At 37.3% G+C, this 18,721-nt stretch overlaps 1 protein-coding gene across 2 annotated transcripts in view; it reads right to left on the minus strand.

Annotated features, from left to right (window-relative positions):
* The window catches only part of Lpin2 (lipin 2), a 76,602-nt gene that overhangs the window by 35,407 nt on the left and 22,474 nt on the right, over nt 1-18,721 (minus strand). For both annotated transcript variants that reach the window (XM_026394539.2, XM_026394538.2), the window contains exon 2: nt 1,878-2,078. In XM_026394539.2, coding sequence (XP_026250324.2) covers nt 1,878-2,069 — 192 coding nt within the window. In that variant the 5' untranslated portion in view covers nt 2,070-2,078. The remainder of the gene's footprint in view (nt 1-1,877; nt 2,079-18,721) is intronic.

Consider the following 18,721-nt stretch of genomic DNA (forward strand, 5'->3'; position numbering starts at 1 on the left):
AATAGATCCTTGCACAACCAATGGGATATTTCAGGGTACACTCAAACAGTTTACAGCTTTTGCTGATTCCTCTACAATAGATCCAGTCTGGAAGTACTTTCACTATGACAAGAGAAAAAAATTGCAGAGAAGCTAAATTGTGGCAGAATAATACTGTTTTGCAATGGAAAGTTTCCAAGTCACTAGGTAAACTGCAACTACTTTTGCTTCTTAAAGGGTAACTCCAAGAATAGGCCAGATCACACAAACCCTGCCATTCTGAAATGTGATTCTCCATTGAGACAGCACAAAGTTGAAAATAAATTTTCAAATTATTCAAGTTGGTCCTCTAATATATATATATATATATATTAGACCCGTGCCAGAAAATGGACAGGGTATCCTATGGGGCTTTAAAATATGGATAGAGCCTTCAGCAGGTAGAGGGACAAGAGTAGAAAGGAATCATGTACCTGCAAAGTAATACTAACTCAAATTTTTAAACTTGATTGACATTAGACTAGCAAACCTTCCTAATGCTCCATAACTTGAGGAAAGAGGATATAAAAACAAGAAAAGCCAACACAAATATCCTCTTTCTGAAGAACTTTTTTCTAAAACAAATAAAAGTCAACCAGTCTATGGTCTGTGGCTTACCATTTAGTCAATTTTGGGGACAAGTCCTGGTACATCAGTAAGCAAATTTAGATTACAAATAAGATTTTACAGGTTTGTCAAAACAAACTAAAATGTGATATTAATTTCCTTTAAACAAATATAACCTATTCTTGATTACATAAGCCTTTTATTTATAATTAATATGAAGGTTATTATCCTAAATATTTTAAAGTGAAGAAAAAATTCATGATAGTTTGCCACTGATATCAAACTACAAAAGTTAAAGCTGTAGTGTGATAAGATGGAAAAGATATTACATTTGTATATGTGTGTACAGGAAAGTTTGGTACTATCCATGGTTTCCAGCATCACTGGGAGTCTTGTAACATCATCCATAGTTAAGGGGGGACTGTGTACAGAGGTTCCTTAACTAATGATAGGGTTACATCCTGCTAAACTCATCATAAGTTGGAAATGCTATTCAGTTGAAACCTATGGAATGTCATAGCTTAGTCTAGTCTATCTTAAATATGTTCAGAACACTTATAGTTGGGCTTACAGTTGGGCAAAATCATCTAACATGCTGGGAATGGTGGTGTACACCTGTAATTCCAGTGACCTGAGAGACTGAGGCAGAAGAATCCAAGTTCGTGCCCAGCCTGAGCAAATTCACGGCCAGTCTTGGTAACTTAGCAAGACCTGTCTCAAAATAAAAAATAAAACGGGCTAGGGGGATGTAGTTTAGTGTAGAGCACCCCTGGGTTGTGGTAAGGCACCCCAAGTTTAATCCCTAGTACTGTCAAAAAAAATCATCTAACACATAGTCTTTGTAAAGGTTGTGTAGTTTATTGAACATTGTTCTGAGGGTGAAAACCAGAATGGTTATATGGGTACACTTTCATACCAATATATTATATTTCAATAAAAACTGATTTACAGCTGAAAAACAAAGTGAAGAAAATATATATTTTTTCTAAATAGACACCTAATTCCCTCATTTATGACTATTTTCTGTTTTGCTCTTTTGAGTTTCAACATGTAGGATTACCATTATAATTTTCAGCTTCTTTTTCCCTTGGGAAGACTTCCTGTAATAGGGCTTTATGAATTCAGAAACAATTTCAAAAGCAATACCTATACAGATTGACTTCTCATATGAGTGTCTTTAACAACATGCAAGTTCAAAAGAAAGAAGCAGGGAGCAGAAAGTTCACAACAACAATTTACTCACTGACGCTCTCTTTTCCCTCCTAGAAGACAGGCTTGTGCACTGCACTCACCACTTTCTCTTTGGATCTCAGGACTCCCAGCTTCCCAAACCGCACGTGAAAAGGTGAACACTGATAGGTGCCATCCTGCTGCTGCACCACGACAACATCGATGCACCCTGACAGTGTGGCTTGGTTAATGCCCTTGTAGAGCTCCTTCACGGTGACAAGCACCTGCCCAGCCAGCTGGCCCACATAATTCATGGTTTGTGACTATAAGAAAAAGAAAAATTAGATGAGATGTTAACAATGAATCTCTGCATCTAATCACAAAGACAAAAAATAATAGCAATGACCAAAACTCTACTGCTCATTGGTACGCCAGATTTTACATCATTAACCATGCTAACTTAGAACCCATCAGTTTCTGGCTACCATTGTTTTCACACATTTCCATGCATAGACAATTCCCAAACAGTCCTTTCTTTTTGACTGAAGGCCATCCCAGCCAGGACCTGAGGCTTCACAAGTTTTCTTTCCTTTCCTACCACCAAAAGTGGTGCCGACTGCCATTACAATTTCTTCCGGAAGCTCAGGACCTGCATAGACTCAGAATACTGACCACCACCACTGCCCTCCTGACAAGACAGTTTGGAACCAGGGGCTACTGATTCATCTTCCAACAGAAACAAAGTTGTGAGAGCTGGCTTCTGTACAGAACTATTAACAGAATATTATAGTTCAGATACATAAACAAACCTTGGTGAGCTAGCCTAGGTCTAAACTGTTTATAACATTACCTCTAGGGAAAATCCCTGCAATGTCTCAACGACTCACTGGAACATGTATTTGTGTTTAGCAAAGTTCAAAGCAAAGAGTTTTAATTTGGTTCCTTAACCTCAATTCTCTACCCAAATCAGATCAGAAGAGGTCTTCAGAGTCCTCCAAAAAGTGACAAAAGAGGGAAAATATAAGTTAAAGCTGACTTTACTTCCTCTCCCCCCATCCTCATTCTTGTGCGTGTGTGCACGCACTCACACACAAAAATTCCAAAACAAAAACAAACAAAAACCCCTTTGGTTCTAAGGCTATAAGATTTCATTTCCAGCTGCTGTGCATACCCTCACATTTTATTCACCATCACCTCTGACATTATGTCAAAACATGATCTAGGGAAAGTCACTCTGGGCAGCAATATGATGCAGACCAAGACGGGAGACCTCCTACTGCTCTGGCTAATCCAGAAGCCAATTTTTACTGAACCACAGGACTGATAAACTGGTCTCCAAATTATTCACCATAAGCACAGTTGTCTTTCTAAACCCAGCTTTGCAGCTTCCCTGAGCTCAAAGTTCTATGTTCTGCAAAGTTCCAGAGAGCACATTCTGGGTTGCCAGGTTAAGTCCAAAGTGGAACTGGGAGAAAGAATGCCCTTCCCTTACGAAAATGCAAGGGCCTGCCAGTTTATCTGCCTGCAGAGAAACTCACCCCATTCTTTACAGATGAACCAGAGCCCATAGCAGTGCCCTAATTCCAATAAACAGTTTTTTCCCCCGACTTTTACACACAGCTGAAAGTGTACTCAAGGTCCACAAAGCCTAGCCACCATAATTTTACCCTAGAAAAATTTATGTTACCAAGGCTCCCCTAATGCACCTATTTAAGAAGTGACTTTGAACAATGTGGCAAAATGTACTACTATTTAAAAAATAAGATGGTGATGATTTTGATTTTAGAACAATTGATTTGACCTTGATGTCAAGACTAGATTAGGCACACATTAAATTATAATTATTTCTTGACGAAATAAAGGAAAAATCAAATGATCCACCAACAAATGAGACTTAAAAAATAAGAAAACACACATGGGGAGGAAGTAGTGTTTCATGAGAATATTCTTATAACATCTCAACTGGAATTAAAATTTTTTTAAGTGGTACCAAGTGTCCTTTTATAGCCACAACTACTTCCCTCTTACTCTTTTTCTCCTTCTTTAGGCTCTGGTAACCACTAATCTGTTCTTCATTTTTGAAATTTTTGTTATTTAAAGAGTTAAATAAATGGAATCATAGGGTAGTCTTTTGGGATAGCCCTTCCCTGCTGGCATATTTCTCTGGAGATCCACCCAAATGGCTATGTATAAGCAATTCATTTTTTTATTTTTTGTGCAGTATTTCATGGTACACATATAACATAGTATATTAATCATTCATCTGTTGAGGTGACAGCTGGGTGAGCTGTTTCCAGTTTTGGGCTATTACAAATAGCAGGATTATAAGCACTTATGAACAGGTTTTGGTGTGAAAATAAGTTTTATTTCAATAGAACACATGTCTAGGAGTACAACTGCTGGGTTGTATGGAAGCTGCATACTTAGTTTTGTAGGACACTGCCAAATTGTTTTCTGGAGTTGCTACACCATTTTACATTCCACCAGCAATGTATGAGAGTGATTCAGTTATTTGCCATCCTCACCACAGTGTGGCATTGTAATTATTTTTTATTTTAGCCATTATGACAGGTATGTAGTGATAATGGTTTTAAACTGCATTTCTCTAATAGAATGTTAATGACATTGAACATCTTTTCATATGCTGGTGTACCATGTGACTATCTTGTTGAATATTGTTTCATAAGAGAACACTGCAACTAACATATAGGTAAAGGGAATACACATTTTTATATATTTGTTTCTTACTTCTGTAGTCACAGTATGCAATTTGGGCTAACAATGTCTCTAGAAACAAGTGAAATAAAATTCAGTCTAAGATAATCCATCTTTTCATCTTCTTTTACCAGTAGTATTTCTCAGCAACCTGGATCTGTCAGAATTTTCATATTCTATATGTTTGTAATATGTTTTTTATCTATCACAACACATTAATTAAACAGTATCCAATAAATCAATTTTTATATTACCACTTGACTGGTGGCAATATTAAAATGATTTTTGTTACAAAATGTTTAAAAACCCATAATATAGGTCTTAAAAGAAACTGAAAAACAATAATCTTTAAGTATCTACATTCAGCATAAAGTCTTATAAACATGAATGTATAATAAGCTTACATCAATCAGAGCATAAAATCCATAATTAAGTGGAAGTACATCTATTCAAGATGATTTTAAACCATGGTTAAGGGATGTGCTGTTATACATGAAAATCTATTGTGTAAATGCTAGTTGCTAAATGTAGAAAAAACAGAGGCTTGTCAAATAACTGGTTTTCTCTTGGCAGACATAAAACAAATGCTTTTATATTATGAAGGCCAGGAAAACAAAAGAAAAGGGAGCTCAAAAGAAAAGAGAGTACCTTAACATGTACTATATCCAGGGAATGATGAGCAGCAACCTGACAGAAGGGTTACCCTAAAGGAGCTAAAGGAAGAGGATTCCTCATGGTTATTGTCTGGGGGGAAAGCAGTCGATGGTCACATACATGAGGGGAATCTGTGAAACAGTTTCCTCTTTAAGCAGAATATAGTACCAGAAAACTTTAGTTCCACATACCAACCCAGTACCAGTCACAACAAGGCCAAGAAGAACAAAGTCAGGTCTAACACTGTCTGTCCTGGTCAATGTCTGGGAAAGCCAAACTCTAAAACAGGAACATAACATACACAACGTACCTCCAGCCGTATATGGGGAAAAGCCCTACCTCAAACACTAGTTTTTTAAATAAAAAGTTTAAAATACAGCAAAACAACATACATTATAAGCTATTTTACAATAAATGATGAAGAGAAAAGTGGGAGGATATATATGGCATCAAAGACTAAGGAAAAGGCAGGCAGGAAAATTAAAAAAAAAAAAAAGTCACCAAGAAAATGAGAGAAAAAGCAAAGGCAGAATATATAATCAGAAAGACAGGCTGACATGAGATGGTAGTATAGTGAAACATGGAAATAAAGGAGGTTTACGGAGCAGCATATCAGTCTTGAGGATCATAAGCATAAATGCAAATATAAAAATGCACTTATCGATTCTTGAAACTGGAAGAGTTCATTCAGTCCTCTCTTTTATCAAATATCAAAAATGCCTGAAAGCACATCTCTGGAATATGGTGATGTTAACAATAATTAAAGTAGCAACAACTTTCTTTTTGAGAGCTTACTATGTCCCAACTTCTTAGGTTTATACTTGTATTACCATCTCAGAGCTAGCTTAGATAATTAAACTGAGGCTTAGAAAGGTTAAGTATTGTTACGGATTGGATGTTTGTTGTCCCTGCACCCCGCAACCTAAATTCAAGGTAATGGTATTTGGAGGTGAGGCTTTTGGGAGGTAATTAGGTTTAGATGAGGTCATGAGGGGAGACACCCGTCCCCCCATGGATTAGTGTCCTTATTAGGAGAGAAAAAGACCAGAGGATGTTTTTTCCTAGCCAGATAAGGATACAGCAAGAAGTCTGCAAGCCAGGAAGAAGAATTTCAATGCCCTTGGTATCTTGGTTTTAAGACCTCTGAGACTCCAAAACTTTTTGAAATAAATGTTTGTTGTTTAATAAACATTTGCTTAAGTCACACACCATCTGTTATTTTGTTCTAGTAGCTCTAGTTGACCAAGACAAATATCTCAAATATCTTCTTAACATATTGTATGTTACAGTGCTTTTTAATTTTGGGATACTACCAATTAACAGACTATTTCACCAAGTGCCACCATATTATTAAGTGGCAAAGTCAATTTTCAAATTTAGGTCTGAGTCTAGGACCTATAACCTTAAGTGCATCTTTAAGTGACAGAAAAACCCAAAACTATAAGAATTTTGTCAGAATCCCCAGATTTCTTACAACACATGGGCTACTTTCAGCAATTTGAATATATGACTTAATGTTACTTGGCCATACAAATAAGAAATTATTACAAGAAATCCAAAGATGTCATATCCACCCACCAGTCTCCTCATACCACTAAAGAGGTAGCATCTACAACAACAACTCTCCTGCTGGACCACAATTCAATCTATGAAGCTGACTTCCTGGGAGCATCGTTTATGGTCAGTCTTGTAGACAGAGATTAAAACAACTTTTTTTTTAAGTTGTAGATAAACACAATACCTTTATTTTATTTTTATGTGGTGCTGAGGATTGAACCCAGTGCCTCACACATGCTAGGCAAGCATTTTACCATTGAGCTACAATCCCAGTCCCAAATTAAAACAACTCTAATCAAAGAACCTGCCATTCCGTCTTAACTTTCTGCTGACAAATGTGAGAAAGAAAAGGTGCTAAGAGGGAACAGAGACTCCTAGATGCTTCAAGAAATAGATACCAGGACACTGTTACTTAAACATTCTAGCCTGAGCCAAATACTCATGAACCTAACCCCAAACTGTCAAAGATTACATTCTGCATTTAAGAACTTTATCAAATTTATCTCATTTGATTTTCAAAGAGAATGCAGGTCACACAAGGTCAGAGTTACTCATTTTATATTTGAGACTGAGACAAGATGTATTTACTTTTTGTTACTGTTCACTAAGATCCAGTTCCACTGCATGTTAGGGTCTCAAATTTCTCCACTAACCAACCTGCCCCCAATTCCAAGGCTTAAATCATTGGACTTTGAAGGTAATGTGATATTCCTAAGAGCAATAGGTTGGCAGGCTGGATTCAACTTGTATTAAATTCCTATGGTTTTCTCTATGAAAACAGTCCATTAAAGTCCTGAAAGCTAAGATAGTACTAAAGATGCTAATGGCTGCACATCTAAACTTCACTGCTTCTGGATCCTTAGCAGAGCAAGACCCCCAAAAGACTCCTCCAGAACATCAGGTCTCCTCCTGCCCAGGCAGCATGAGGTAACATAGAGGTGGCTAAGACTTTACTACCTTGAAAGTGGGTATCAGTATCTGCTGCAAGTTTCTCCCTAGCCATGAAGGGCAAGGGGCAAAAGTGCCTCAGTGTCTTGCCCACATCATCCTGAGTCAAGATGTTTTATAATAGGCTTACAGTGTGCCCAGATGTGACAGCAATCACAAAGAAGGAAAGGAGGTTACAATGCAGATGAATATAAGGAATAAAAAAATATTTAAGAGTATTGTTATGAGAAGTAGCCAGTAGTGCCACAGAAAACAGATGCTAAGCCTTGACAAAGAAATGACCTTCCAGGGAGAAGCTGCTCTCAGCCATTACATGCAAATAAAATTGTTACTTTTTATCATTCCCCAAACCCCCATCATAGAATGCCTATTTGTTTAACTTATTATTTTATTAGCTATCTTTTAAGTCTCATTTTATAATGTAAGAAACAGGAAAGAGGAGAACACATGGAACAACCAAGCCCACCTCCCAGGAACACAACAAAACAGATGGTCCATTAAAGCTATGGGATCTCCTGGAGGCTAAGACTCTATAAGAAAAGCTGACAGCAACACATCTAAACTTCACTGCCTCCAGACCCTCAGCAGAGCAAGAGCCCCAGATGATTCCTCCAGTATATAGCAGGCCTTCTGCCAGGCAGAACGAGGTGGCTAGTTGAACAGGGCCTACCTTCACTTCTACAATATGTGAGGCCCTGGGTTCAATTCCCAGTAGGAATGGGAGGGCGGATCACCTTGGCAAAATGAGCAAGAAAATACCTCAGATGTAACTCATTGGAACTGGAAATGCCTTCTACTTAAAAAAAAAAAAAAAAAAAAGTAAGCAGATTAAGTTAACTTTTTTCCCCACTTAATGAGAAGACATGAAGCTGACCTTAAACTTAGTTTTCAAGACTGACAAGTTCATAAATTCAGATTTTGGATCTGTTACAACATATTTTTTATGGCAGTAGGGAAGCAAAGATTACTGCTCAGAGTCACATCTCTATGATGATTTCACCATATTCACTAATTATGTTGGGCTGAGTAACGTTCAAGTACTTTTGCCACTACAGCAATGTATGTTCTTTACAGGTTGGGGTCCCCAAGCTTTACTCAACTATTTGCTTCAGCTTTTTGGCAGGTAAAGAAAGAACTATGGCATCAACTAAAGAAGAACTATGGCATCACCGATTTCACTTTAAAAACCATCAACTCCCCTTTCTCCACCCCCCTGTCAAGTGACAATGATTTTCAAGACAATCCTTCAAAATCCAACATCAATTTTCTTCTAATATTTTACAAAAAAAGAGCAAATCTTTCAGATTTCCTGGATAAAGAAGAAATGGATCAAATGGAAAAATCCACAACAAACTATGCATTCTAAGAGAACAATGGAAAATAAAATCAGGAAAACAGTTGGGATTAGGATGCATGGATTCAACATCTGACAATAAAGAAAAAAGGTGACAAAAAGAGGCCTGTCACTGTGGCATCCACAGCAACCTGTTCTCTCCCTACCACAGCACTCACTACACTGCACTAATTTGTTTAGCCTATATCTAAACTCTTCTAACAAAGAAGGGGGAAGCGCTGCATGCTTCACTATCTCCCCTAAACCTGGCATAGTGGCTACCCATCGCATAATTGTTTTTATTTTTTTACCATGCTGGGGTTCAAACCCAGGACCTTGCACATTGCTAGGCAAGCACTCTACCACTGAGCCTGAATACCTCCAGCTCTGAATATTTTTGGATCTATGAATGAATGAATGAATGCATGTTAGATCTAGTGAAGAGAATCAGCAGAGGTAGGATTATACAGAGTGCTTTGTTTTGTATTACTGAATCAAACAGTGAAATTCAAGAGGTAAATGAAAACAGACAGACAGACAGACACACACACACACACACACAAATGTAACACCACACATTAAAAAAAAAAATCAATGGTAGAGGTCAACCCTAAGTCTCATAAATACTGATCAATCAAAAACCAATACTTCTCTCTAAATGCCAGTAAAGACGTTACTAAGAAAAGCTTACATAAAACTAGTTTATATGGGTGATAAGACACCTACCTACTTCAGGATGGGTAAGTCTAAAAATATCCCTGTGAGAAAAAAAAGACATGCATGCATGCAGATCATTCTGAAGAACCTGAGCAGCCCAGCTGTGGCTAGGGGCGGAAGAGAGAGTGCTGGTCTATCAAAGGAAGTAAATGTGGGGGGAGATGGCTAAGGCAGAGACAAGGTGACAGTAGATCAAAGATGATTGCAGAGTGAAAGAGAACAAGCCAGGTTATCAATTTTCTAATAATCACTTACATGAAAATATCCAACATTATAATTCTACACAGCACAGCCTTCAAGGAAAACAGCTAGTCACAACAGTTTAATTTTCCTAACACTCAGCAATGTGCCAGAACATTATTCATTTTCTTCAGTAACAGAATTTGGTACAGAGCAAGAAAATCTATATATACACATATTTTAGCTTCCAAAATAATGACAAAAGTAATGTTGTCTGAGTATATCCTAATGTAGCAAGAAGCACGATAGGAGACAGGTGGGCCTCAACTTCTTTCCTCAACTTCACTTGACTGTTATGATGAAACTTGTTTCCAACTATCATAGCTCTATAAACTAAAGGGTTTCCCTTCCCGCATTTCTTTTCATTGCTTCTCCCCTCGTTTTCTTAACTGCAGGATATACTAAAGCTTTCTGATAGTTTAGTTCTCATCTCTTCCGTCCCAGCAAAAATATGCCCAGTTTTGGCCTCTGGTATATGAAGTGACAAATGTTATAGGGATCATTTAACCTGGCTGATGACTACGGAGAAATTTAAGAAGTAAAAATCATTAGGAAACATAATGAGTTTATAATTAATCATGGAAGACATTAAACTATTACTTAAGTTGACCTATGGAATGGTTATACCTATCAGCATATAAAACTTGTAGCAAAATGTTTATGCTGACTCTATGAAATGCAATTTGAAGATTTAAAATAGCTGTACCTTTAACTATTCAAAATAGATTTGAAAATATACCTTATAACCCTTTTGTATAGTTCTGTGAGCTTTAGCCATTGCCATAAGTGAGATCCCCTCAAGTCACCAAAGCCCCTCTTTAGTTTATCCTGTCCCCAGTTTTGCCTTCTCCAGAATGATACAAATGGAACCATACAGTATGTACCTTTCAAATTCGGCTTCTTTTATTTGACACAACACATTTGAGATTAGCTAATATTGTTATATGTATCAGTAGTTCCTTGTTTTTAAGTAGTACCCCATCAGATGGACTTACAAAGTTTATTCACCAGTTGGAAGACATGGATTGTTCCCAGTTCTTGGCAATCACAAATAAAGGTATAGCAAAACACCTACAGAGACAAATGTGTGAACAATTTTATTTGGGTATACACTTAGGAGTAATTCTGTTAATCAAGTAAAACTTGATTTTCTAGCTCTGTGTGTGTGTGTGTGTTTTAATGGGAATGGAACTCTACCACCGAGCTACATCCTCAGTCCTTTTAATTTTTTTTTTTAATTTGAGATTTTTTTTTAATTTAATTTAACTCAAGCTAGCCTCAAACCTGTGATCCTTCTGCCTCAGCCTCCTGAGTAGCTGGGATTACAGGTATGTGTCCAGTCTAGCTATTGTTTTTAATATATCTCCAGTGCACTCATAAGAGTTTGCTATTCAAAGAAACTCCACCTTAAATTATTTTCAAAGTGATAAGTTAATTATTTTATAAGTTTGCATTTTCATATGCAAGATTTTCTTAAAATGTAGATTCACCTATCCTGGTGAATATTCAAACATCTTTTACTCACAGTCATATTTTTTTAAACACTTCATATCCTTGTCAGATCACATATGAACTAAGCTACAATTCAGATGTCTTCCTAGTGTTAGCCATGGCAATTAGGTAAAAAGTGAAGGCACTAATATTTACCCTTTCCATATGTCATTATAATATGGCTCTTCTCACCCTTAGGTAAAGTAAATGTTATTTATATATGTTGTACTAGTAAAAACAAAAACAACAAACAAAAACCAGGGACCAGGGAAGATAAGCAACTTATAAGGAATCAAACAACTACACAAAGGTCCAAACAAATGCCCAGGGAAACCCATCTCAAAACACCCATCGCTCTTTTTACTGTATCTAGAGACATTAATACTATGTTTAAGGACTTTCAGGGCTTTTTGTAGGTAGGAATTTCACAAAGTCTTTTAGAAGGTGATGATAGATTTCCCCGTAGGCTATCATACTCGATAATGTGAAGCTTTCTGAGCAGACTTAAAGATGCAATGTTATAATCATAAATATGTCTTAAAGGACAGGTTCTCATCTTAAACCTGCTAAGATAATTGTGTAACTAACCTGTTTTGGTGGGGTAATCATTGATATCCATAGTATTTTTTAAAGATAAACCCAAAAATCTTGAAAGGCATATAATTTTAGCGGGTTGCTTTGGAAACCCTACTTTCCAGAAGAGGGCAGATGCCGGTAGACCATTTCCTTTGCAATATTCCATCTCTTTTGAAAGTTCTTTCTATTTACACATTGACCTAGAAATCAAGAATTGGCAACATGACTTTGGCAGTCAAAATTATAACCCTGCGAGCAAAGTAACTGTAATTCCTATAGGTTGTAGGTCTAGGGAAAGATATTCTAAATGTCACTCATCTTTCTTCCACCTCATAGCCTCTTACTTCTCCCCAAAAGAATTTTAGATACTATCACAAGTAAGTTATTTGACATTATAAATTTGTCCTACTTGTGTTAATTTCCTGGGTTGAAGGCCCCTCGCTGCATCATATGGCTTCCTGGTTAATTTCAAATAGGAACAAGTGAGATGGACTACCATTAGGGTTGAAAGGGGACCATATTTACTTCAACTAACCCACAGGCTTCAAGTTCATAATCTAGTACTTCTCAGTAACCCAAAGCTGAAGAGTTCACTATCAAGAAGTCTGACAGGAAAGTTATTGCTTTAGAAAGAAGCTACACTTAGAAAAAAGAATATAGAATACTTTATTAAAAAAAAAAAAGACGACAATGACAATTCAAGGATTAAAATAAATCAGGTTTTAGAAAAATCCCAAGACTTCTAGTCATGTGTGTAGGTGTGCTGTTTGTATGTTAAGAAAATGTTCAGCAGCTTCCCTGGGTACTCATACTTAGTCCACTTGATGTTTCCTCAAGTGTGCTCAATTTTTTTCACAAGTTTTTACAAAAATACTGGCCATGAAAGTAAACCACTTTCCACTCCACTACAAAAATGGATATTTCTAGGAGGCTGTGAGTTCCCTTATTTATAAGGGCTAAAAGTGATGTAAAACTTCCTTTTAGTATATGAAGAAATGACAACTCAATTATGAAAAATGATGATTTACAAAGGAAGAGACTGCTCATTAGTGAAGAGTACTTACCTAAGCCACGAAAGCCTTTGGATCTGTACTGTACACAGCAAATAAATATCCAGAAGCCACTGTTCCCCAAGTCTGATTAGTCATAAATTCCCAGAAAGCTTCTAAAAATAAAATTTTCTAGAGGGGAAGGCTAAAACGAACCCTGTGGTGTTGACTAGAATTGGAGGTCCCAGTACAAACTCATAGTTTGAATATACACTGATGGACAGATGAACAAATATTGGTGGGCTTATGCCTGGGGCTGAATATATACTTAGATATTCTAACCTGCTGTGAGAAGAGGATCTAGAATAAATAATACTCCCAGATCTTGGTTTCTAAGTAAAATTTATTCAATAGAAGGAACCAAGGCTCCTTGGAAAAGTAGTTGATTTCAGGACAGGGTACAGAAAATCATAAGATGATGCTGAAGTATCTTATAGTGCCAGGAAGCAAGCAAACACTCAAAATCAAAATGGGGGCATATTAATGGAACATAGAAATCAATCCGAAAGAACCTCCAAAAAGCTAGAACAATCTGAGCCACAAAATAAAATTATAACCTAGGGAATATAAAAAATATTTATAAGCCCACATTGTTATAAGTGAAAATTAATAAAGGATGATAAGGGACAGTTTTTCTCTAGAGGCTGAATTCCAATTAATAAATGAAGAAAGAAGGGCTGGAATTGTAGCTCAGGGTAGAGTGCTTGCCTAGCACATGTGAGGCACTGGGTTTGATCCTAGCACCACATAAAAATAAGTAAATGAAGGTATGTGTTGGTATTGTGTCCATCTACAACAACAAAAAAATTAAATAAGTATTAAATAAATAAATGAAGAATGAATGAGGGTATCAGAAAACCACCATCAGAATACTACAGTAATAACTGTGACAAACAAGATCCATTCATGGGTATTAAAAATAGAAGACAAAAATTTAAGGGAAAAAAAGATGTCTAAACATTCTCAAACTATTTTCCCCAAGACACACATTCATTACAAAAGGAAAAATAGTAACTTTACAGTGAAGAAACCTGGAAGATATCACCATGATAAAATGATCAAGAGAAACTTCACCAGTGGAAAACATTTTTTAAAAATATATTTTTTAAGTTTTGTAGATGGACACAATACCTTTATTTATTTATTCATTTTTAAAAAACCTTTTTGTAGTTGTAGATGGACAGAATGTCTTTATTTTATTTGTTTATATCTGGTGCTGAGGATCGAACTCAGGGCCTCACATGTGCCAGGCAAGTGTTCTACCACTGAGTTACAACCCTAGCCCCACCAGTGGAAAATATTTTGACATCAGGGCCCCCTTGGGATGACCCACTGAAAAGGACATATCACTTCCGTGGCATTTTGCCAAAAACATAACCTCTATTTAATTAGGAGACAACAGCAGAAAAACCCTAAATTAAGGATAATTCCACAAAATACCTGACCAACCTCACTTAGACATCAAAGTCAAGAAAGACAGGGAAAAGCTAAGAAGCTATCAGACTCTTAAGAGATTGAGGACACATGACAAATAAAGACATGGTATTCTGGACTGGGTTCTGCAACAAAAAAGGGACTTTGATGGGAAAAACCTGAATAAAGTCTGTAGTTTAATTCTAAAAACAAACAGAACCAAATAGTTCTTGGGCTTCACTACTCCTCTGATACTGCTTCAGTCTGTCTGAGAAATCTGTATATTCTAGTGAAAGCTCAGCAGTGAATCCAGTGACCAGACTCGAAGTCAGTGTCCTTGAGAATCACCTCTCATCCCAGGCTACACATAAGTCACATCATGTACTTGAGAAATCCTGACAACCAGGCCCTGCCCTATCCCCCAAGCATAGACTTATAGGTACAGGCACTTTTGTAAGCCCCCACGCGACACCAAAATATCAACGTATTTCAAGATGTCAGAAGACTAGTAGTCAGACGGATTGATTCCTAGACTCCTCTTGTTTTCACTGAAGGCACTTTTCCTGCCTCACTGTCCCTGAAGGAATTACTTTTTCCAACACGATTTCAATTTCATGACTGAATATCAGTCTATAATGGCTATAGTTTCATGCTTTGTTAGAATATAAGAGAAATAAAGGTGAGAAATGACTGCTATAATTTCAGCTATGCCCTTTGACCTAGCTATTTACAGTTCAAGTACAGGTCATGTGATAACATTCTAGGGATGTTACACAACTCTCTGTTTTCCCGGGTCTCACTTTAAGGAGGTTTCTAATGAAGGTCCTTCCCACAGAGATAGGAAGTAATATTAAGATAGTATACCAAAGGTACACACAGTGTTCTACACATGATTAGAGTTAAAAAGATTCCCCTGATAACTATTTTACTTTCAATGAGATTTTTTAAAAAATGGAAACATGCAAAACTATTTACTCATGAATGTATGTCTATAATTTTTCTCCAGAACTGGCTTCGTTTTGAATATTTAATATCTAAGATATGAATGTTACTCAAATGATCTAAAAAATCAGTGTTTTCTTAGAGAAGTGAGATTTTTATTTAGACCCTTCAGAGTCACGTTCAACTCCTCTAGACCAGGCCAGTAGCCTGACTTCTTGTGACATAACAAAGCACATTGATGGGGTCATGGGACACAAGCTGACTAACCCACACTTGGATCACATCACAACACTGGGCTCACGCTGGCACTCTTAACCACCTCAGTGAAAGAGCTCAGCAAACTGCAAGTATGCAGTAAGGACCAAATAACTAGGACAAACAAAAAGCAGTAGTAATTATATGGCCATTTGCTGGAAATCTCTCCAGCTGTGTTATTTACAAACCCAGAGCAGCAAATAATTCAGACACATTAGTAAATGCAAATAAAAAAAATAGGGGCTAGGTAGATATTGTTCACTGGTAGAGTGCTTACCTAGCATGTGTGAGATGTGTGAGACCTTGGGTTCAATCAGTAGTACCCCCCCCCCCCAAAAAAAAAAAAAAAAAGAAAGCATCTACTGCACTCAACTGCAACAAAATAAATATTTGTTGAATGAAGAGAATTTTGCTTTTCAAATTAATAGGTGTAGCCAGGTGCAGGGGTACACACCTAATTTAATCCCAGCTACTCAGGAGGTTGAGACAGGAAGATTCAAAGTTTGAGGCCAGTCCCAGCAATTTAGGGAAACCCTGTCTCAAAACAATAAAAAGGAATGGAACTGTTGCTTGGTGGTAGAGCACCCCTGGGGTCAATCTCCAGTATACCCACACCTCTCTCTCCAAGGATTTAGCCATACACTATATGGTCCTCTGGAGGCAACTGTGTGCATGCATTAATTGTAAGCTATCTCTAATTTTTTCCTTAATAAAAATAGATGAGAGCACACATTTAAAAATGAATAATAATTTTCAAACAGCGTAAATGTATTCATGGCCACACTTCCAAAACTACTCTTCTTCAAATTCCTAAGTTCCTTTGTGGATCAGTTTTAAAAGAACTTAACTCCTCAAAACTGCCTAATTAGTGATATCCCAATCTTGTGCTACTCCAGTCCCAATATGTCCTCTTAGCTAGAGATACTAGCAAAGCACACTTGTGTGTTTTGTAATCCTTTCTCAAATACAGGAACCTCTGCAGGGATTAGGGAGTCAGCACCCACCCACAGCTAGGTGACCAAAGGATAAACACCTAGCATTCCTCTTAAGTGTAAGGGAGCTGGGGAAGGAAGAGGAAAGGCATAATTCAAAGCTCATCATGGATGTTAGCTGGGAAGAATAGAAGCTAAAAGATACTTTTGCAAATAGAAACCTGAAAATGTTTATCTCAAAATTTTTTGTGAAACTTTCTCTTATCCAGGAAAGGAGGAAGAAATTCTTAGTCCTTTGCTTCCTCCTTGTTCCAAGACTTAGAACTCTGGTTAGTAGAGTTCTTTGGTTAATTACGAGACTGTGAAGTTTAACAGTATTACTTGTGAAGAAATGAAAAGCTCAATTAAGTGTTTAATTATTTTTGTGGACATTGCCATGCTAGCCTCGAGAAACATGATTTGTTTTGTCTGTTCACCTAATGCTGTGTCATAATTTCTGGCAGCAACAAGCAATGACAATGCGCTAAGGCTGAGGCTTCCTCACCCTACCAAAGCCCAGGTGGACTCACAGTTTCCTAACTTGTTATAAAGCACTCAGCCTTATATCACAAGCCCTGACTGCAGGGTGACTTGCTACTGTCTACCACTGTTTATGTTATGAAATCTTCTTGAGCTTTTTTTTTTTTTGGAGCCAACCAGAGATGTCCAGTTCCTAAGACAAAGAGCTGAGAGAAAGGAGGAATATTGCCCTTGGGCTTCCTGGAGTCCCCAGCAGCTGAAAATCCAAGAGGATATGAAGACCAGGGGCCAAGTCTCATTTTCCCACCTGGGCAACTTTTGTCTGTCCAGGGTTATCTCTAAAATCTCTTCTGGCTCTAAACTGGAGAAATACTTTGATTTTCTAAGATTTCTTAGGATAAAAACTCCTATTATACATTTTTGCCTAGTCTCTTGACCCCTACCCCACCCCATCAAGGGAAAATAACCACAATACATTATTTTGAAACTTTGGAGTATTTTAACATAGCCTTTTACCTCACCAAATAAAGGAATTACCTTCACTTTTTAAAAAAATAAAGAGGATTTTTAAAAAATTCCCAACTTTTTACAAGGTGCAGAAATCTTCTCATGGTTTTTAAAAATCATGATGTACATATACTCAAAACACCTAAAGCCATGCAGAAACGGTCCTTCAAAAATGTAACCGTTTCCTTCTAACAAGAGGTATGCACAGGAGAAAAAACAAAACCCAAGAAACCCAACAACAACAAGTGACTTCTAAGAGTCACCTAGGTCACAAAAGCTTGGAAACCAGGATTCTCCCTTTCCACACATACCCATTCACCATACACACCCAGGTTGTAAAGTTAAACTCCTCCGTAATCATTATAGTTTATTAAGCAGTTATCAAATCCAGTACCCCAAACACTAGCCATTCAGAAAACTCATGTATTTCTCTTGGGTGGGAAGATGAGTCATAGGATGTTAATGTTCTAGTGACATAAAGGGAGTTGTTAATAAAATGCAGCCTAAGCAAACACCCTTGACCTTTCTCTGGAAAACACCCATAGCAAGAAGTCTAAGAACTTCTTCTTTGATGGACTGTTTGTGTGTGTTGGTGCTACTTAGGAACTTAAGAACCAGGTGTGTTCACTTTCCTCCCTCTGACCTTTACAACAAATGTGCCTGAATCTATTCACATACATAAATTCTATATTAAAATAAAGGTTTCAAAAGCAAATTGCTTCCCTCAGTAGTACCTGACTTCCATTCATATTCAATTTATTTCTATTAGTATTCGAGAGGTCTGAACAAATACACCTATACCTATAGACCCAAAAGTAAAAAACAGAAGAGTGTGATGATTTTTCCCTCCCATACTGGGGACTGAACTCAGGGGACTCCCTCGATCACTAGCCACATCCCCAGCACAATTTTATGTTTTATTAAGAGACGGGGTCTGATTGCTTAATTAGCACCTCGCTTTTGCTGAGGCTGGCTTTGAACTCCTGGTCCTCCTGCCTCAGCCTCCAGGATCGCTGGGTTTACAGGCATGCGCCACAGCACCCAGCATGTGATAACATTTTTAAAGGTGCCAACAAAAAATTTTAGACCTTTAAAACTTAAAACCAAGCAGACTATGA

The sequence above is a fragment of the Urocitellus parryii genome, chromosome 13 (assembly GCF_045843805.1).
Source record: "Urocitellus parryii isolate mUroPar1 chromosome 13, mUroPar1.hap1, whole genome shotgun sequence".
Lineage (NCBI taxonomy): Eukaryota > Metazoa > Chordata > Mammalia > Rodentia > Sciuridae > Urocitellus > Urocitellus parryii.